Source organism: Dermacentor silvarum, chromosome 2 (assembly GCF_013339745.2).
Source record: "Dermacentor silvarum isolate Dsil-2018 chromosome 2, BIME_Dsil_1.4, whole genome shotgun sequence".
NCBI classification, from domain to species: Eukaryota; Metazoa; Arthropoda; class Arachnida; order Ixodida; family Ixodidae; genus Dermacentor; species Dermacentor silvarum.
Window position 1 is genome coordinate 67,649,004 of NC_051155.1, and position 22,819 is coordinate 67,671,822.

A 22,819-nucleotide genomic window follows, 5' to 3' on the forward strand; every position below is an offset into this window, starting at 1 on the left:
ATGTACGCGCATTAGGGAAGAAAATAAAAAACTCAAAGCTCAGGTTAATGACCTAAATCAACGCATGCAACGCTTAGAAGCGATGCTAAGCAAAACAAACAACAACACACAGGCAGGGCCGCAAAGCGGAACGAAAGGCTACCAGCCCACCATTTCCATTCCTCCCCCCTCAAGAACCACCACGCCCTCCTCGCTCCCTGGTGCTGTCTCGGCAGCAGCAGGCCTGTCAAGTGTAGTCACCCTCGAAAGCATTTATGCTACGATGCAGCAGATGCTTTACCAGATGGGCGAATTGAACAATAAAGTCAAGGAGAACACACTAAGCAGTGAAGACCTTGAAAGAAGAATACGCAAGGTTGAGTTTGGCTCGCGCAAGCGGGTTGACGACGAGAACAACAACACACGGGTCAAGGCTTACAGGCGCATAAACAATACGGGTGACGTCAGCGACGCCGACAACTGCGACGGCATGAACGTCAGCAATGGCTAACACCACACTCAGCGCCCACGAACACCTCGAGATCTGGCAGTGGAATTGTCGCTCTTTCAACAAGAAGGCAAGTTCGCTCCAGCTCTTCATCCAAAACCACCCATACCCCCCCGACGTCATCTGCCTTCAAGAGGTCGGGAACCAGCCCATCAAGCTACGGGGTTACTACGTAATTAGACACGTGGGATCACCAAAGGTTGCGGTTTTAGTTCACAAAACGGTGACGGCCGTGGGTCAACATTATCAACATCATGACATTAACCACGTGCTAGTGGAAGTCCTCCCGCAAAAGAGGGGTAGACGTAGCACTTTCATCTTGAATTTGTACAGTCCGCCGAGGGCTCAAAAGGACGACTTCCGCAACATCATTTACGACAGCGCGAGAGCCGCTGGCTGCAACCAGCTGGTAGTGGTGGGCGATATGAACGCTAGACACACGGCTTGGGGCTACCAACAAGACACGCAGAAGGGGAGGTCGCTCATCGATGCGGTTGACCAGACGGGACTCGAATTGATAACCAACCTCCTCCAACCAACCCGTGTAGGCAACAGTGTTAGTCGGGACACGTTTCCGGACCTGTCATTTATCAAAAACGTAAGAGAATACTCATGGACGCACCTGGGCGAAACACTGGGCAGCGATCACTACATCCTCAGCATCTCGGTGTCCACCCCGAAACTCAAGAGAACAATTGGAGAAATTAGGCTCACGGACTGGGAGGCGTACAGGCAGTACCCCCCACCCGAAAGCGGTATAACGGACATAGCGGAATGGATGAAGCACCTCCGAGACGCCCACATCCAAACCACCAAAACCATCCAGCGCACGGTCGAGACACCCGAAGTCGACCGCCGGCTTTTACACCTGTGGGAAGCCCGTGAGGGCCTCCTCAAACGGTGGAAGCGACAGCGGTTAAACCGGAAACTCCGTCTACGAATCGCGCAAATAACAGAAGAAGCCAGAGATTACGCGACCGAGCTGACGCAGCAAAATTGGGTCCAGTTTTGCACCTCGCTCAAAGGTACCCTGAGTACGGCGAAGACGTGGGCCATCCTGCGTTGCCTGATCGAGCCCGACAAGGCCAAATCGACAACCAGTCGGACACTTCAAGAAATCGCTCACAAATTCCCCGGGAATGACCAGGATCTGATTGACACCCTAAAAACCAGATACCTGGGTAGCGACCCCATACGACCCTGCCTCCTAAAATACGAAGGGGAACCAAGACCAGAACTGGACGCTCCGATCACGGAGGAAGAGGTGTATGCCGCGGCACGAGCCTCACAGCGCAACACTGCTCCCGGGGCTGACAAAATCACCAATGCCATGATTAGAAACCTGAGCCCGAAGCACATCCTGGACTTGACCGAATACCTAAACGAGGAACTCTGGAGCAAGGGCCACGTACCGAACGAGTGGAAACACGCGGAAGTCGTGACGATTCCCAAGCCAGGCAAGAAGCCCGCGATCGACGCCCTACGTCCCATCTCGCTGACTTCGTGCCTCGGCAAGCTGTACGAGAGGGTCATCGGAGCTCGCCTCCAACACTACATAGAGGACGGTGACCTCTTCCCGCACACCATGCTTGGCTTCAGGCCGGGACTTTCTGCGCAAGATGCTTTCCTAATCCTGAAGGAAGAAGTTCTCAAGGGCATCCCGAAGGGAGGAGAACACCTCCTGCTCGCACTCGACCTGAAAGGGGCCTTCGATAACATCTCTCACGAGGCCATTCTCAAGGGACTGAACGACATCAGCTGCGGAGAGCGCATCTTTAATTACGTCAAATCGTTCCTGACGGGCCGGACGGCAACCATCGGAATAGGCCAGACTCGATCGGATACGATCGACGTGCCGAACAAAGGAACGCCGCAAGGGGCGATAGTCTCCCCGATTCTCTTCAACATCGCGATGCTAGCGCTGACCAAAGAGCTGCGGAAGATCCCGGACCTCGGTTACGCCCTATACGCGGACGACATCACGCTCTGGGCCACCAAGGGCCCCCTCGCGCAAAAAGAGGCGACCCTTCAGGAGGCCGCGACGGCCGTGGAGAGATTTGCGGCAGCGAGCGGGATGCGTTGCGCGCCCGAGAAGTCCGAGGTGATACGGGTGCACGGAGGAGGAATCTATAAGTCACCCGGCCCTATCGAACTCTATCTAGAGGACCACAAGATCACGGAAAGCAAAAAGACTAGGATTCTGGGTTTTTGGATCCAGAGCAACTTGAAAGCATCCCACACCATCCAAACCCTAAGGTCCACCACCAACCAGATCTCGCGGGTTATCAAACGAATAACAAGAAGCCGCAAGGCCATGCGAGAAGAGGACACGCTCCGCCTCGTCCAGGCTCTGGTGATCAGCAGAGTAACGTTTAGCATGCCGTATCACTACGACTCGCTAAACAAACGCGACCAAGAACAAGTCGATGCCATCATCAGAGGCGCGTACAAAACGGCCCTGGGTCTCCCTGTTACCACCTCAAACGAGAGGTTAGCGGCTCTCGGCATCCACAACACCTTCGCTGAGCTGTCGGACGCGGTTATGGCTTCGCAAAAAGCCAGACTACAGAACACGGCGGCGGGCAGAGCCATCCTCCACCGGACCGGCACGGCCACGGAGCTTCGTGCCCTCGATGGGCAACGATCACTCCCGCCCGAGGTCAGAAGCAAGATCACGGCGAACCCCATACCAAAGCACATGAGTCATGAACTCCACGAAGGACGACGCAAGGCGCGGGTCAACAGACAGCGCCGACAATTCAAGAGTGACCCGTACGTACAGTACGTGGACGTCGCGGCGTACCCCGCAGGGGGCCTCTTCGCGGTAGCCGCCGTGAACGGGAGAGACAACTCCTTAACCCTCGCGGCCTCCGTCAGGGCAGAGACCCCAGCTGCGGCTGAGACCATAGCCGCAGCGCTAGTAATAAAACAACATGACAGGGTGGGCAGGGAAGTTCATGTCGTTACCGACTCGCAACAGGCCTGCCGAAACTTTACCAACGGACGAACACCGGTGCTGGCGGCTCAAATTCTAGGCCCGAGGCTACAAGAAACCCATCAAATCACTTGGACGCCGGGTCACGCGGGACTGGAGGGGAACGAAAGGGCGAACGCCTTAGCTCTAGGGCTAATTAACCGAGCGGGGCAAAACCAATCGTCTTATCAATCCCCTCCCTTTACCTTTGTGCCCCTGCCATCAAATTACTGCGACCGACTCGAAATCCAGCGGCTCAACCGCAGGATTTATCCTCCCCCTCACAAAAATCTCAGCACTGAAGAGGCAATAGCCCTCAGACTTATCCAAACAAACACATTCCCAAACCTACACAGATACAGCAAAATATACCCACAAACATATCGCGGCATCTGCCCCTGGTGCGGCGACACACGCCCTACACTCTTTCACATCTCGTGGGGGTGCGGGGGCAAACCTCAACATTTAAAGACGCCTAACACGTCATTTGAGCGGTGGGAGGTACAGCTGACCGGCGATACCCTGGCGGGACAACAAGCTCTCGTCCAGCAAGTACGTCGAGCAGCCATGGCCAGTGGAGTCCTGGAATGAGGACACCACCCACTCGTCCTCAAGATCAACGATCTGAATGGTCTAAATAAATGTTTTTCTCTCTCTCTCTCTCTCTCTCTCTCTCACTTGCTTTGCACATAATTCACATTATTGTGCGTTTAATTGCTAGCTCCAATCATTTTAGTAGGTATGCCTCTGTGATAAAAGCAATACAGAGATAGTCGCGCGGTCTCATCACATCTTTACGCTAAGCGGGATTCGAACGCGTTGTCTATAACGTAGTGCACATCGAAAATTTAACGGGTTCACGGAACGTCAAGTGAAACGACATTATATGCTACACAAACGCATCCTTTAGGCCTTATTTCGGACGCAGCGAATACACATCCGACATTTCAGTGCCATGTGTGTCAGTGTGCTTGTATATCCAGCCACATGAAGGAAAGTGCAACAAACTTTTGCGATGTCAGGTTCAACTTCAGTTCTTTTTTCTTGGTTTAAAACAAAGATTGTTCCTTTAGAATTCTCGGTACAAATAGCTAATGCTTTCTCTATGATTCCCGTCATTTTCGAGATTTTTACGAGGACCAATACAGCCTTCTGTCGATGCGTAGACATTGGCCAAAATGCCGTGTTTCAAGTTCAGCTTTGCCTTGCGGGGCTGCTGCCGAACACTGTGGCACAACTTAAGTTTTGCGCATACAACGACATACTATCCGGACATTTATATAAAAGTAGTTTTTGGCTATTGCATATACGTATTGGATATAGTTTCTAGAATTCGCAATATTTTTGTCGTACGTAGGAGGCCATTACAGAAAGAAAAATAAGGTAATTAAGCCTAGAATATTTTATAATGAAGAACAGCTCTGTCTACCAGCTATATTAAGTAATTATTGTGACATTTGAGAAAACATTCGATTTCTGGAGTAAAAAAATGTCTCAGCTGATTTGGCGCCGTTTGAGTAAAATCCATTGGCCCTCAAATGTTTTGCTTTTTCTTTCACCAACAATATTTGGGGGAAACGTTTTGTCTTGTCCAGCTACTACTTCTTTACAAAGTGTGTAGTAAAACAAGGAAATGTTCTAGATCACGACTGGGACAGTTGGCATAGAATCACCCATACTGAAGGTGTTGTATCGGTAGTGGTCTCAATCCCACTACCAAAACAATGGTAGAAAACAACCTTCGCAATGCAGCGCCAGTTTCCGCAACGGTGTACCCATTTAGCTATAGAGACCGCAAGACAATTGAAGAAGTCGCAAGGATTACACAGTTCGAAGACGCAGCGTAAAGTCGAGACCTCTCTGGATGCCGCGGTCCCGATTCTCCTCGAGGTTAAACGTTTCGCTCGGAAAGCGCGTTGATTTGTGTGCGTGGAAGCACGACACCGAAGCTGTTGGCCCAGGAGAATCGGCGAAGCGCCGTACCGCCGACTTCCGCCTGGGGCGCAAGTGAAGAACAATGGAGCGACCCACCGCTTTTGCAGTATCAGGCGGAAGGCTGCACGCACCGCATCATCCAAGATCTCCACGAACAGCGTTTTTGATCTTTCTCGTCGCCAGTCAGTACGGGTGCGGCGACGGAAATGAGCGCAACTTCTTGGCTTAGATTCAAATATGCCGTTGAAAATTTTGTCACAGAAGACGTCACTTTACACAAGCAGCAGCGAGATGTTTCAAGTGCAGTTGTGTGTTTTGTTGTACAAGAATACCGGAAAGATAGGCGATACATGAGCAGCCATGCGAGAGTGCAATTAACATTGATTTCGATGGCAACAGGACACCAAATCGCGGCCACGCGCCATCGCCGCGACAGGGTGGACACACATAGAGGGACGCCTAAAGTAATAAAGCTGAACAACAAGGAGCAGACAATGAGGGAAAGAAACAAAAGAAATCAATAAAGGACACAATGCAAAATGAAGCTAGTCGCATTTATTAAAATTACCTCTTTCATGTGCTTTTTGTATACGCTCGTTAGGTGTCACTGGGATTCAAATATTATTTAGTGAGTGCGTTAAAGGAAGACTAAGAAGGCTACACATGGACGAATTAGAGGCACAGGACTTCAAAGATTGCTGAATAATACTTCGACCACTTTTTTATTATATCGTAATCAGAAAGGCCGTCCCTATGAGACGCTACCTCTCAGACCTGAGGATGGTTGGCCGGCAAGGCGACCACTCCAATTTTGTTAAAATATGTAAATTACGTATCAGCCTAGGTTAAGGACCAGATACATCAATACAATGTCAAAGCAAAAGGCCTTTAAAAAGAGCGGTCCCTAAGGAGGTTTTTTTCTAAAATTTATGATGTCAATGAAAGCTTATGATGGTCTTGTACTTCGCACTACATAATTTCTATGATTTCGTTTTGTTTTTATTCTCTTCACTACTGTCACTCGCATCTACAAGGGTAAGCTGAAGGACCAACCCGTATTATTCATTCACACCAGCGTACTTTACTGTTTAGAGGGAGGCTGAATATATAAATAATGTCTGTACAATGAATTTGAGTTCTTAATGTTGAAGAACTCAAAGCAAGCTTCACTCCTGGGTTAAAGAATTTTAACTGTGCCAAAAATTTCACTGGTCATTATGGTTTATCCTATCATCTTAATCTGCTATACGAACACCTATTGAAGGACAAGTCGAGGATGCATTTTGCAAAGATGCTCGTAATTCTTTCAAGCATAGAAGACTCTTTCGAACGAGAAAGTTGAACAAGTTTGGGTAAGTTTTTATACATAAAACGAAAAAACCGTCGAATAAAATCAATTTCGGGTATGTTCATATGCCCTCAATTCATAAAACAATTTTGGAAGTCAGGTGTATGTCATTACCAGCCTATAATGACTTCTACTCCCCTGTAGAGCATCGCAAAACCGTTGCGTGTTCTTAAGAGATAGCCACCCTTCAGTTCTGTGCTCATACTTCTTTGGAGGACCCATATTTCAGTACGAGGGTTTCTTTGCATGCCCTACCGGGCATGGCGTGCCAGTTGTCTGCTGCTTAGGTGTTCGGTATCTCAGTAGATGTATTTGAGGGTATATATATATATATATATATATATACGAAGCTTACGAGAGCACCGAAAGCATGCACCTGCAAAGGGGTTTATACCATGTCCCAGCAAATTTTAGGCAAAGTTAAAAAATATGCCAAAGCAGTGTAGGAAGGCGCGACCCAATGCATATTGCTGGCTATTGTACGGAGCAAAGTGGCACTATTTTTATTTCGAAGGATTCCGCGTATACTTTAGGCAAATTGAGTCTATGTAGCTTCTTACACCGATTCATTGACCTGAGTTCTCTACTAGATAGCGCCGCTGTATGTAGTCGTGATCCTTCATTATTTATCCATGTCATTATACATGACATGCATGCCTTACAATCACGCCATGACAATGACATGCGTGACAATAATACCATGACATGAATGACAGGACATGAATGAAACGATGGGATGCTTTGCGGAACACCAAGCAATGCTGAATAGCCAGCTACATGAATAATGTATCGCATAGCATTGAATCCACAGTGCATAACATATACGTATTTATTTTGTTAACTGATTAATTACATAATTATTAACCGACATCACAAGTAATAACTTGAAGTAAAAAATTCCAAAGAGAAAGTAGTTAGGCGTTATCGATGATTCTAAAGTGCTGCTCCACTTGCAACATGTGACTGCGATATGTCATACAAAACACACTGCAGAAACCTGTCACTTTAGTGGTGGCTAAGCATGAACATTTTATGAGACTACACGTTGCCTAGTATGCAGAGAAATAGAAGTATTTGTGTGGAATTTCATTACTCGCTTTGCTAAAGCTCTGCTTCTCATAGATTCGAACATATTCGTTGGATGTCCAATCTTTTTCCAGTGTTTTCACTTCACTTCCAGGAGACGAGGCGCTGCATGGCTGGTTTCAAAAGGTACGTTTTTATTAAAGACATCAAAGAACCATAACCGAGAATCTGCTGCATCGATTTGGGCGCATCAAGAAATAATGTAGTGCTCCCCATTGCAATGAAAGAAAACCAGCCAAGGAAAAAAAAACTGATTCCTATAATGTAGTTCATATCTCCTAGCTACGCTAGTTGAAAAAAGTTCACAGCGGTCAAGCTGAGAATATTATTACAATCACGCCTTGGCGTAAACGGATTAGGAGCCAGCAGTCGGTGTCATCACGCAGTGGCTTCGGTAACGTAAAGAACTTGAAACGAGCGGAATTGCTCATTTCGGCGACTTCGCCGGACAACTCGTCTAACGTTCCCTCTCCGTGACCGGATCAATTACGAAGCGGAGAGTGAAACCGCCTCTCTTCGCCCGTCACGGGAAAGTGTGGCGGTTGCACAGAGTTAGGTCAGGTGTATAAAAGCGAGGACCGTCCACCCAGAGCTACGAGAATCTTGCAGGTCTTCCGCCGTACACACCACAACGTGAATACTCCTCCCATGGATACGATACTTAAGGTACAAAAACAATGTAATACTGATTTATTTATTTCGCCGAAACTCTTTATTACAGCTATCTCTATTCGTCCCGGCATCTCCTTATTGTATAAGGGCAAATTCTGATAATGCTTATTTCAGAATGCTGGGCTGGTGACTGTGGATGTGTAAAGTTAGAGTTGGCTTTTTCATAGAACTGAGGATTCGAGAACCTATCGCAACAGTGTATTAAAGCTCACAATTCGGTAATATGTTCTTCGTAATTAGTAACCTATTGAATCCGGTGTTTAATTTCCCAATAACAAAATTCTAAGAGAAGCATAGTGTGTGATGAGCCCGCTATTAGGCACCGCTTCTGATGCGCTTAGTCACATGCGCAGTTCTTGCTGGTGTAGACTAGACTCTAATAGCGCAGGGAGGTCTCGTTTGGCTCGCTTCCTCTAAGTTATTATTTGTGTTTTATTTTGTCGGGATCTCCATAAAATCAATGAAAAGTCACGATGCCTCAATGTGCGGGATGTATGTACAACCCTGAGCAAAAGTATACGGACCACAGGGTCCCCGAAAAAGTGAATTTCTTCGAATTTCCAAGCATAAACTGGAATTGATGAGTACACTGAAAAGTCCGCAACGCCAAGTTTTGAGTGCAGTTCTCAATTTAAAGTTGCGTTCATAGGCAGAGGAAAAATACTGCCTTTTTCGCGCAACCCCTGGTCCGCGTACTTTTGCTCCGGGTGTACGTACACATGAAATTGTTCTGAGGATATCCATCGTAACTATCATTGCACTTTGCGCTCGTACAGTAATAATCTGCAGGTGACGATAATGTCTACCGTATTTCTCACCAGACTGTCCTCCTCCTGTCCTTCACCGCCTTGGCAAGAGCGGGAAATGTCTTCGGCGGCGGTTACCAAGGATTTCAGGGTGCCGGTTTCCGAGGCCCGGGATTGCAGTCTGGCGGCTACCGTGGTCCCCTCTTTACCGCGGCTGCTACTCCTGGACTGTCCGCCGGAGGTGCCTCTTACGTGAGTGTGCTGGCGTTCGTGAAGACGCAGTGGCTCACGGTTGTGAAATTGAGGTCAAGTTTAGAGCAGTGTTCTTTCGCCTTTGCAACTCATTCAGCATAAACAGTCATGTTGTGACAATTGCTCCAAAATAAAGTAATGATAAGCGCGAGATGATTCCTAATAAGAACTGTGCATCACTGCTAGTATCTCCTCGTCTCTTTCTTTTTTTTTGAGCACCTTAATCCTATCTCCCAGCTCCAGGACAACTGCTGGTCTGCTGCATGTACGCAGATGTGTTGTCGGTACGTGGTTAGAAAATGTACTGGATCAGATTTGATAAGATGTAAGTGCCAGCTCATTGGAAATAACGCATTGGCGTGGTAAATCACGCAACCATTTAAACAAGTGGACATCGATTTGTTAATGACGTCCAAACGGTTTCCTAAATTTCAAGCGCTACGGCAAAATGAGCCCTAATATTGCCCGATATCATTCTCTTGAGCATGAAAAACGGTTGCCGAAAGTATTAGAGTTTGCTTGTGGGAAGCCAGCTAAGCTGTCTAACCTGGAAGCAATTTCTTACGAGTGTTCTAATAAATTGATTAATAAATTGAGGTACAGTAAGAGCTGTTATCTCATGAAATGTTAAGGGCTCACTGCAGTGCACCTAATTTATCTGCCCTGCATTATTTCCTTCTGACGACATACAGTGTTAGCTCCCTTTTTATTTTTGCTTTCGACATCCTGTATTGTATAACTTTCTTCCTTTAATTGTACTCGGCCCACGTACGAAAACATGATTACACACATTTTATTTATCAAAGGGAAACGCTGTCATGCACACGCGAGTAGTAGGTATAAAAAGAAGGCACAAAGGTTCCTCAAAACAAAAGCTCCGAAGCTAAAATATTTTTTTGCTTGGAATAATTCTCTCTGAGTTGCGACGATTTATTTCCTAGCAAACTGCGCAGGTTTTCATTGTAGCTCTGTGCTTGCCTGGGGTGGAGGACTATTTCTCGCCTTTAAAAAAAGTACCTCCGTCTTGCGAATTGCCGCAAAACTGGTTTGAACGTTCAATTCTTCTACGCTCGTCTGGAATTAGGCTTAATTTTTCGAACGGGTGTTCACATATCTTGCTGTATATCTTTGTGAATGATGGTGGTGTGGCGTCTGCCGTAGCACTGTGGATCTCGCATAGATGATCAGTTATCTATCTGTTACCACAAATTGGATGGCATAGTTGTAAAGTTATTTTAACGACGTATGTGTAATTTTTTCCAGCCTCCTCAACCTTACAGCTTTGGTTACGACACGACCGACGAGTTCGGTACCCAGCTTTTTCACAAGGAGCAAGGCGATGCCAGCAACGCCAAGACCGGTTCGTACGGCTACCGCGATGCCAATGGGCTCTTCCGTACGGTGAAGTACGTAGCGGACGCCAACGGCTTCCGAGCTACAATTGACACCAACGAGCCGGGAACTGCTCCGGGAGCCAGTGCCGATGCCGTTTTCAACGCGAATCCTGTTGCCGCCCCAGCAGGCGCCGGAAAAGGTGGAGCAGGTCGTTATGGAGGAGCGAAGGCTGCCGCGTATGGCGCCGGTGCTGGAGGTCCTTGGGCCGGCTAGTCACCTGTTTTGTTATAGTGATGGACAAATACATTTAATTGTTTCGTGCAGTTATACCTAGGGGAAAGTAACGACAGTGATTGTGCTTGAAGAGTCTCTATGAAACCTGTATGCAATAAATGACTTACGTTATGAGCAAATGTTTCGTGCAGTGTTTAATATATGCGGCCTAGTAAGGTCACTCCGTCGCAATGATGTAGCTATTCATTTCGCACAATCTTATTTCTTTCTGTTCATCTACCGTTCATGGCAAACCGATCTCCGTGATAACGTCGGCGGAGGCCTGTTTTAAGCACGGACGAAGCGCAAGAAACTACCACATTGGAATAGAATCGTTATGTTATAACTAGCGGTTTATAATGTCTGTCAACTCTATTTACTCTTTATAGAGAATTCCTGAAAAGAGTCCAGCCATAGCTCATTTGTCACTCCTGCAGCCTTATCTTAAAGAAAGTGTTGAGGTATGCGAGCTTGCAGTTTTTGTATGGCGTACTCTTAAATCTACTTACATATGCCTCGAGAACCTTCAGACTAAACGTATGCATAATTGCGTTTGACAGTAAGTGAAAAGTAACTGAAAATAAATTTGTAGAAGTACAAAGATTCCCTGATGCTTAAAAGCTAGCATAGTGAAAACAGCGAAATGACCCTATTTATTTCATTAAAGAGGCTCAACGAATTTCTCACTTGTTCTGGCAGTGCATCAGTTCTAGTTAGACGACGCATCAACAATTGATAAGTAGTTTCACCAAGGCACCTCGAATGCTTCTATTCACTTTACTGATGAAATTAGTGTGGTATAATGTGCTAGTTTTACCTGTAGCGTAAAGTACACAATTGTCCAACACATTTGTTCGGGTACTTAGGATTTGGCCAAGCTCTTGAATTTTATTATATTCCATTTTCCATTTCAATGAATTTCATTTTGTGCTTGTTGTGCCATTTAAACTGGAATATTTCAAACAGTTCAGCCTATACATGGTAACGATAATTATTTGTAAAAAGTAGCAGACAAGAAATAAACTCATTAGCTCTAAATTTGTAAATACAAGGCTACAGGTCCGTCATTAGACAACATAGAAACTCGGAATGCACCATGCCTTTGCCAAGAAAACAGAATAAAGCCACGAAGAGCGTGAACATTTATTTCTTAATGTATTGGGTTGGGTCCCACCCGTGGATTTACGAGCAGCGTTCAATACAAATTTCCCCCGGCCCTCTACCTCGAGGCTGAGGAGCACGAAAATCGGAATATTTATTTCTCTTTATCAACATAGCTGCCACGGAGAAAGCAGAAGGCAGGCGATTGTCCAAACGCGCGGAGAGCTTTTGCATGTGCACGTCTTCATGAATAATATTTTCTAGAGAGCGTACAGCTATTGTTTGGTTTAGTTCTTAATCACCCGCGGAGCGCCTTGTTATTGAAAACCAACTAAGCGAAATGCTTGCGCGTGGAGTGGTTCAACCCTGTAATAGTCCCTGGGCGTCAACTACACTGTAGTACTGGTTAAGAAAACAGATGGCTCCGTTCGATTTTGCGTCGACTACCACCGTATTAATAAGATAACTTGCAAAGAGGTCTACCCTTTACCGCGCATCGACGATGCTCGGGATTCTTTGCAAGGCGCGGAGCATTTTTCTTCGCTCGATTTACCCTCAGGCTATTGGCAAGTGCCTATGACTCCCGCCGATTGCCCGAAGACAGCCCATGACCCCAGACCACCTATATGAATTTAATGTTATGCCGTTTGGGCTTTGAGATGCCCCTGCTACCTTCGAACGAATGATGGACAATGTCCTTCGTGGGCTAAAATAGAAGACATGCCTATGTTACCTTGGCGATGTCGTCGTCTTTTCTCCAGATTTGCCCACAAATATGTACCGTCTCGTACAAGTCCTGCAGTGCATCACCGAGGGAGGCCTCCAGCTCAATTTGAAGAAATGTCGCTTTGCAGCCGAGCAGCTTGCAATACTCGGCCACGTCGTATCGAAAGATGGCATGCTACCTGATGCTTCCAAACTTCGCGCCGTCGCCGAATTCCCGAAACCCACGTCCCTAAAAGAACTTCGCAGCTTTATCGGGCTCTGCTCCTACTTTCGTCGTTTTATCCGGAATTTCGCTTCTATCATTGCTCCGTTAACTCAGCTGCTTCGCGCCGACACACGACTTTCTACTTGGGCCAGAGCTTGCGACGATGCCTTTGAAACAATGCAGCGTTTGCTCACTTCGCCTCCCGTACTGCGCCATTTCTACACCACGGCACCCACGGAAGTACACACCAACGCCAGCGGCGTAGGACTTGGAGCCGTGCTTGCAAAGCGAAAAAGTGGGCATGATGAATACGTAGTAGCCTACGCAAGCCGAACACTAAGGAAAGCGGAATTCAAGTGCTCCGTCACCGAAAAGTAGTCCATGGCTATCATCTGGGCCCTTGGAAAATTCCGACCCTACCTTTACGGCTGCCCCTTCGACGTCGTTACAGATCACCATGCTCTGTGTTGGTTAGCGACTTTAAAATATCCGTCTGGCCGTCTTGCGCGATGGGCTCTACGGTTACAAGACTCGACATATGCGTCATTTACCGCTTTGGCCGTAAACACACCGACGCGGATGCCCTCTCTCGGTCGCCTACACCAAGTGACATGACTAGCATTTCCGTCATCGAATCGGTGTTTTTTTTCGCCTGTGCACGTCAACATGGCTGTGGAGCAACGCAAAGATCCATGGGTTGCGGCACTTATGGATTGCATTTCTGACGCTTCAACAACATGCCCTTCACGCTCTATCTGCCGCCAAGCTTCTCATTTCCAGTTGCGGGATGGTGTTCTCTATCGTCGAAATTATGCTTCCGACGGCCCCAAATGGTTGTTAGTCGTTCCCCGCCATCTGCGCACAGATGTATGCTCCGCTCTCTATTCAGAACCGCAATGCGCCCATGGCGGCCTCTTCAAGACTTACGCCATGCTTCGCTCCCGCTTTTATTGGCGTGGCATGTATACTTTTGTGAGAAAGTACATTCGCTCGTGCACCGCGTGCCAACAACGCATGCTTCCTGCTCCTCGCCCTTCTGGTCCTTTGCAGCCCATTCCTTGTCCGTCGCGACCATTCGACCGCGTCGGCATCGATCTCTACGGCCCTCTTCGCTGCACATCAGCTGGCAATTTCTGGATGAATGTCGCTGTCGACCACCTCACCCGCTATGCAGAAACTGCGGCACTGCGAACAGCGACAGCCCGCGACATTGCGTCCTTCCTCCTGCATCACTTCTCTGAGTGACAGAGGGCGTGCGTTTCTTTCCGAAGTTCTTAACGCCTTTATGACCGCGTGCCATACCATCCATCGCACCACCACAGCTTTTCATCCGCAAACGAACGGCATAACAGAATGGTTCAATCGTACTTTGGGCGACATGTTATCCATGTACATTACATCGGATCATACCAACTGGGACCTCGTTTAGCCATATGTTACGTACGCCTATAACACCGCTTCACAGGCCATAGCGGGATTTTCGCCACTCTTTCTCGTATATGGCCGTGAACCTACCTGTACGCTCGACACCATTCTCTCCTACCTGCCTGACCCATCAGAGGGCACGCCTCTGTCTGAAGCCTCCAAGTATGCCGAGGAATGCCGTCAGCTGGCCCATTCGTTCACGGCGGAAGACCAGAGTCTCCAAAAATTCCGTCGGGATGATGACCAACCTCCCTGCCCCTACCAGCCGGACTCACTAGTCTTGATGTGGATACCGTCAAGCACCCCTGCTCTCTCCTCTAAACTCCTCGCTCAATACCGCGGCTCCCACCGCGTCGTACAACAGACGACGCCAGTCAACTACGTCGTCAAGCCGCTAACGCCATCTACTGACTTGAGGCGTCGCGGACGCGAGACAGTGCACGTCCAGAGGCTTAAACCCTATTACGACCCCCTTGTCCTCTCCTCTCCATGAGTCGCCAGGATGGCTCCTTCTCCAGGAGGCAGTTGTAGCGAAGGAGACTGGCGCGCCCTATGGATGCACTATCATCGGACCGCCGACGAAGAGGGGCTCGCGCTCTCGGTGTCTGACGTTTGACTGAGACGGTAGCGTTTCTGAGTTATCAATAAAGCGCATTACAGTACTTCAGTTTGGGTGAGTTGGTTCGACAGATTACAAATTTACCGAACGCAAAAAAAAACGAGGACTCAAAAAACACAGGAAGGCGCTGGTCCGGGGTTTTGTGTGTTTTTTGCGTCCGCGTTTATGCACGCTCGTTAAGTTCCCTTTTTTGACTCTGTGCCCTACAATTGCCGAAAATGCTACATGAGAAATTTTTGCCGTTTTCACCGAGTTCCAATCACCACCGGGCGTGGCGTGCCAGCTGTCTGCTGCTTAGGTGTTCGGTATCTCAGAAGATGTATTTGTGGATATATATATATATATATATATATATATATATATATATATATACGAAGCTTACGAGAGCGCCGAAGGCATGCACCTGCCAAAGGGGTTTCTGCAATGTCCCAGCTCCGTTTAGGTAAAGTTACAAAAATATGTCAGAGCAGTGTAGGGAGACGCGACCAAATGCACATTGCTGGCTATTGTACGGTGCAAAGTGGCACTATTTTTATTTCGAAGGATTCCGTGTATACTTTAGGCACTTCGAGTCTACATAGCCTCTTACACATATCTGTTGACCCAAGTTGTCTCCTAAATAGCGCCAGTGTATGTAGTAGAGATCCTTTATTATTTATGTATGTCATCATACATGACATGCATGGCAATAATCCCATGACATTAATGAAACCAGGGGCCGTATTCTGTAATGCTTCGGTTTTCGAAGAATTCGGTTTGCGTGCCACCATTGGTCACCGCCTGGGTGACACCATCGCCTCAGGGCGCAAACGTATTTTTGAAGACGTCACGCACATGCTATGACGCGGAAACCGAATTTGTCGCCTGATACGAAGCGAAGCAGCACGCGCTGCATCAGAAGCGCGGTGTGCCGTCTGGAGAGCCTGTGCGTGCCGTGCGCACGGGCGAGATCGCGGCACACAGAGCTGTAGGGTCTCACACGTGATCTTGGGACAAAGGAACGACAACGCACTAGCGTAAACAATCAAAAGGGCATTTATTGCACCTTTCATACACTAATGCACGCTAGCCGAATAACTACGCATGAAAATTCAAATGGGCGCGCGACAAATCAAGGAAGTCCGACTCACCGGAACCGTATAGCGAGCGAATATGTTCGCCCCATGCTATGACACCATCGCCTAGTCATTCACGTGTACGATCACGCGAACGGTGGCGACTTTGAACGATCCGTGTTCGTCCATACCGGTGTTCTGCTCCTAGCCTCGCGAGACGGTCTCGCCAAGCGATCCGGCGCACGCGCGAAGCGTCCGTGCTGCTTGCCGACCCCAATGTCAAAGAGGAAGCGCCTTCTTCATTTTGCGCCCAAGTAACCCCGCCACTAGGTGGCGTTAGCAGCGCAACACGAGCGTCATCTCTCGTAGGATGCTGCCGCCGTAAAGCCACGCGGCGAAGCCGCATTACAGTAGACGGGAGCCATGCGGGGAAAACACCATGAGGGTGCGGGTGAGAGTCGCGCTTCCCCACATCCCCACAACCTTAATTCAATACACATACTGCTGCGTATTCGGATCCTCCACGCATTCGGATCACGATAATTCGGAGTAGGGCAATGGCGTTGGATAGGGATGAAGCCGGCCGAAGGGTAAATGTCAGGACGGCTTACAGAGCAGATGTTTTGAAGGCCCACATTTGCCAGTTCTTGACGAAGAACGGATTGTATCAATGAAATGGTCGACTGGGTATCATTGGGCTCCCCTCGCATGAAATGTGCAGGCGATGCGGCTTCGATTTCGCGTCGAACGATTCGGATGATAGTCTCCGACGTGGAAGGCTGAGGCGTCATACGAACGTCCTCACAGGTTGATGTCGCTGCCGTGTTAGGGAGGTGGGCGAAGTGGTGGGGAGCATGTCGGCTTTGAGCTTCTTCCAAGTGTCGGCATTCAGTCAGATCCTCGGTGACTGTCGAAGAGTTTTTAAACACGAACAGCTGAAACGCATCGTCCGCGAATCCTTTCAGCACATGCGCAGCCTTATTGGCTTCTGTCATGTTGGCGTCAACATTCCGGCAAACGGCCAGCAAGCAGATCCTGAATGTACCTCAGGTACGACTCAGTAGACGTCTGCGCACGCGAGGCAAGTTCTTTTAGGGGCGAAGCTCCTTAGGGTGTGGGTCTGTCCCTCCTCTGTAGTATGTACTAGCAGTAGTCGTCGTAGTAGGTAGCCACGTCTACTTCTATGAAAAAAAAATCACAGCATATCCACGAGGTGAATGTTGATGAGTGGGCGAAGCTCCGGAGGGAATCATCGGATCTCCCGCTTAAGGGAACGCTAGCACAAACGCGTTAGAAACGTGCAGTACTCTCTAGTAAGGGGGAGCGGCCACAGCGTCTTACGCAGCCATTTACACATGCCGGAACGCGCACCGCGTTTGCCGACGCCATCGTAAGACTGCTGAGAGAGTATACCCTCCGTATTCGAAACGCGTTGAAGGTAAGGCGGAGAGCCCACAGCGTCTTACACCAGCTTCTTACACGGGCCGTAACGCGCTAGCACAAACGCGTTAGAAACGCGGCCTTTCGTTAATGTTGGGTATTTATTGCCATCGTGGTGCGTGTGTCTATGTGCGCTTCCTGGCGTAGTGGTTAGCGCCGCGCGTTCGGAAGCGAGGGGTCCCTGGTTCGATTCCGCGCTACGGACACAACTTTCGGAATTTTTTTTTTCATAAAACGCCGGAAGCGTTCTCCGGAAGCCGGAAGCTGGCTTCCGGAACCGGAAGCGGAAGTCGGCTTCCGGTTATACTATACGTATACATATATATGTATATACATACATATACGGACACACGACGCCACCTATTGAGCAAATCATAAAACTAGACGTGGCTACCTACTACGACGGGGACGAACGGGTGCCGCTATAAGGAGCTTCGCCCCTAAAAATTCCGAAAGTTGTGTCCGTAGCACGGAATCGAACCAGGGACCCCTCGCTTCCAAACGCGCGGCGCTAACCACTACGCCACGAAGCGCACATGGACACACGCACCCCGATGACAATAAATACCCAACATTAACGAAAGACTGCGCGTTTCTAACGCGTTAGTGCTAGCGCGTTACGGCCCGTGTAAGAAGCTGGTGTAAGACGCTGTGGCCTCTCCGCCTTAACCCCGTATTCATAAACGCTGATGGCGTCGGCAAACGCAGTGCACGTTCCGGCATGTGTAAACGGCTGCGTAAGACGCTGTGGCCTCTCCCCCTTACTAAGGAGTACTGCACGTTTCTAACGCGTTTGTGCTAGCGTCCCCTTAAGCGGGAGATGGTGCATTTATAATGAAGGGCGCTGTTATAAAATAGGAATGACGTCACATATGGCGCGTGTCATTGGTGGAAGTCAATCGTTCGATTAAGTGCGGCGAGACTGGGCGAATTACACGGAAGATTCACGGTTTACCGATGATTCTCTCCGGAGCTTCGCCCACTCATCATCATTCACCCCGTGGATATGCGGTGTTTGTTTTTTTGGCGGCACGCTGGCAGCCTGCAGGTCGGCCACACAACTCCCAAAGTTGAGTCTTACATAAGCTGCAGCTCGTGATGACCTCTTCGTTGTTATGAAACCAGGCGTTCGCAGTTCCCTTCAAATAAAATAAGGTGTTCGCAGTATCAAGGGAGGGTCCCACCTGTAATATGCGCTGATGCATTCATACAGGCGAATCCACTCGTTGACGTCCTCCCCATCAGTACCAGAAAAGGTGCCAGGGTCGCAGTACGGTGGGTAGATGGGTAGGTGTGCCGACCGGCGCGTCTGGAGCGTAGTTCACCGCTTCTCCGCGTCATGACGCAAAATTGGCGCTGTGGTCAGTAGAACGGTTCCGAAGCGCGCGTCGTCTGCTACAGGGGGCTGGCGGCGAGCAAAATAAATAAATAATAAAGAAATAATAAATAAAGCCCGTATTGGAATAGTTGTCTGTCGTCTGTTAGTAGCAGTTACAAAGGTGAAGAGCTCGGCGTCTCTCGTACTGTTTCCAAGTTCCTAAGCGATGTGGAATGTTTCAGGTCGTAAAAATGACCGGCGAGATTAGCGGCGGCATTGCCCCACCAAATACCACCACCAAGGAGACTTACTGCTTCGCTCCAAACTGCAAGTCGGGCTCTAAATTTGTGAGAAAGACAGCGGAAATGTTCCGCTGTCTGACAGCGGAAATGTTCACCCCGGGCTGCTCAGTAGCTTGCTCAGTATCGGCGACGTTAATGAGCAAGCCGTACATCGAAAAGCGTACGTCGATGAGCTCCTCGACATTCGAAATTTGCAAGCCGCACATGAGGTGCTCAGCGCCTGCGACATCGAGCACCGCTGCGCTGCTACAGGGAAAAGAAACTGACTCTAGGCTTATATTCTATATAGCAGGCTATGTAGCAAGGAAGTCCCTGCAAAGAACCAAGTGCTCCGATTGCTCAGGGACATTACTGAATTCAACAGAATGAGTAGGTCAGGGCTGTTGCTCCCTTCTGAAGCACTAAAAAAACTGGTAGCATCGTAGCATCGCTCGAAGACGCCTTCAAGCTGTGCTTCAGCTTAAATGAGTTACGAAGGAACAGTATTGCCGATTTTGCATCCTTTCTGCTGCTGAATCCTTCGAATTTGATCGGCTGTGGTCGGCACAAGAAACAGATTGTTGGGACGCGAGTACGCGAGGAGGAGAGAGAGAGACGACTCGACGGCGTCAATCCCAACTGTCAACTGGTTTTATTTTTCTTTTACTTCAGCCGCTCTTGGGGCTGCTCGCCCTTTCCACTCGTCACCATTGGTGGAGAGTGGGGGACAAGGGCGCGGGGTGCAACCGGTATGGTGGCTAGAAAGGTTTCGGAGCTGCGCTCACTGCTCGCCCTTTCCTGCACGTTGTGGCCCTCTCGCGGTGGCTACGAGCTCACAAAAGATGTTCTGAAGTTCTATGCAGCTACACTCATTTACTTTCTTGTCAAGGCAAATTGCAAGAACATGGCGCGCGAAAGCAACAGCTAGGGAGAAGAGGAACCACCTGAAGCGGAGGCGTGTGCTGTGAATAATGTTACGATGTGGTGGACCAACGTTGCGACCTTGCTGGCGCTAGGCTATTTATGTTGGTGGGTCTGCTCACTCAAGTTATGAGAGCGTTCCTTGTATTTTAAATATATTCATGAATCTAGCCCAAGACGTATTGCTTTATTTTATTGCAACCAAACAGTGAACCATGTGCACTTACCAACAGAATTCGTCTCGCAACTATTTAAATACCGTAACTGAGGCAGCAATAAACACAATAGCTGGATTTATCGAAACTGAAACATTAGAAGTAACTAAATATCACGTAAACACGTTTCCATATACCGTATAAAACCACTGCAGTATTGTTTTATGCATGGAAAAAATGCATCTACGTATTTATTGCAATGGGCTGAGCGCCGCGTTTATACCAGTAAATGTGACCAATCGCCAAGCTAGAAAATTGACTTGAGCATATCGTGTCGTCTGAGTAGACGACAGTAGCAAATTATCCATTCTAGCTTTGCTTACACTGCTCAAAACGGCATTGTATAATGTGTACTTCAAAGCTAGAGCAGAGGCACCGATACTACCAAAAACGCTGCTCGTCTACACAGTGCAGCCGACGTTGCGCGCAGCTCAGAAGTTATACTGTCCACAGCGCCACTTCTGCGTCATGATGCGGAAAGTGGGGAACTACGCTCGGTCGGCACACCTACCCATCTAGCCTGCGTAGTCACGGGGTGGAGCCAGGATGACGGCTGGCTAGGCGGCCGCCGGTGACGCAGTTTCACCGCCAGTAGACATGCCGAGCGTGGCGACTTGGCGGCCGCTGCGGAGCTCCGTCTTGCGTTATACCCAGCACCTCCACCAAGATGTTACGGGGAGGCAGACACAACCGTAAAACGTATTTACAATATATTTACAAGGCAAAGAAGCGCTGAACCATATCGGCGAGAGCGCGCCAGATCAAAAACGTCTTCTTCATCGACGCTCCTCTTGAGGAATAGTCCCGTGACCATATCGCACGATCTAAGAACGCGTGCGACGCCAACAAAGGGCAGTGGCCGCGCCGACGAAATGTCAACCGGTTGTCCACAACCTGCGCGCCGATAATGTCTCTGGGGCACACCGCTGCCGTTTGTTGGTCACAGGAGCAGCTCTGCAGACTCGACGGCACGACTCCAGGCCAACATCCGGAAACAGCGGCGCAGAAGTTGGCACGAGCAAGTGTCGCTCGCGCCGACGCGCTCTGTTGGCGATAGCCGCAGTAGCCGTTGGTGACTGCCGGCTCTTTTCCCAGGCGCCGAGGGTTGCGAGCCGGACACAGGCGGCCGCCGAAGTCGCTGCGCCGAATTGGCCACAGGCATGTCCACCGCCTGGGGTTGTTCGATCGTAGTCCGAGGCAGAAGCGCAGACAATGTGCGAGTGACAGAAAACCAGGGGTGACTCCGCTCACGCTGCGTACACTCAACGCACTCGACAAACACCAAAGTAATGCAAGGGGGAAGAATTCTGCATGCGCATCACCCACCTGGTACGATGTTCACTTCGGCAAGCAAAATTTCGGGCGGCATTTCAGATGCTAAGTTTACGTGAACAAAGCTTGCTTTCTTGAGCCGAACGAGTAATTTCAATTCGTGCGAGGCTAACTAGAATTAGGGAAGCAAATTGCGACACGTGAACACATCAAAATGGCGGCGTATTGCGGTGCCTTTGGCTATAGTGCCTACAATACTTTGGCGCCTGTTCTCGTGCTATGAGCGAGCCTCCGTGATAGACAGCGACGACCTCCACATCGAAAGACGCCTTTAAGATGACCGACTAGGAATTCTGGCGACAATTCAGACTCTCAAAAGAGACAGTGTACCGCTCTTTCGAGGAATTTCTGGGAGCAGCGGAAAGCCATGTTATTGTACGACGTTCCACCCTGCGTCATAAATGGGTCAACCGAAGTAAACAAAATTCACTAAGTCACTCACCGCCAGTACAACACACACGCGTTTCATAATAAAAAATATAAACCTCATCAATGCCATCACCAAATTATTTTTTATTTACCAAGAAGCGTTCGTAATTTGCTATATTTTGAATCGGTTTGTGACGTGCACTTCCACAAAAGAAAGCTGCGCGCTGATTGGCCTCTGTCCTTCCACACGTTTTCAGTGAGTCAACGGTCCGCCCCAATGGGACGCCTTCGCCAAACCGAATTCTTCGAACACGGAAGCGTTACAGATTACGGCCCCAAGTGATGCTTTGCGGAACACCAAGCTATGCTGGATAGCCAGCTACGTGAAAAATGTATCGCATGGCATTGAATCCACAGTGCATAAGATATACCTAATTTATTTTGTTAATCATAAATTACATCAATATTAATGGTCTTCGCAAGTAATAATTTGAACGCAAAACTTCCAATGAGAAATAGTTGGGCGTTATGGGTGATTGTGAAGTGCTGCTCAAGTTGCAACATGTGAGTGCGATATATCATACAGGACACACTGCAGAAGTCTATCGCTATAAGGTTGGATAAGTATGAACATTTTATGAGGTTACACATTGCCTAGTATGTAGACAAAACAAGTATTTCTGTGGAACTTTATTACTCACTGT

The 22,819-nt window shown here is 48.7% G+C and overlaps 1 protein-coding gene across 1 annotated transcript; it reads left to right on the forward strand.

Moving 5' to 3' along the window:
* Nucleotides 1–8,441: 8,441 nt before the first annotated feature.
* Nucleotides 8,442–11,122, forward strand: LOC119440116 (adult-specific rigid cuticular protein 15.7). The gene is made up of 3 exons (XM_049663093.1): nucleotides 8,442–8,496; nucleotides 9,324–9,500; nucleotides 10,764–11,122. Exons 1-3 carry the CDS (start codon nucleotides 8,479–8,481, stop codon nucleotides 11,106–11,108), a joined length of 540 nt encoding a protein of 179 aa, XP_049519050.1. The 5' UTR covers nucleotides 8,442–8,478; the 3' UTR covers nucleotides 11,109–11,122.
* The last annotated feature ends 11,697 nt before the right edge of the window (nucleotides 11,123–22,819 follow it).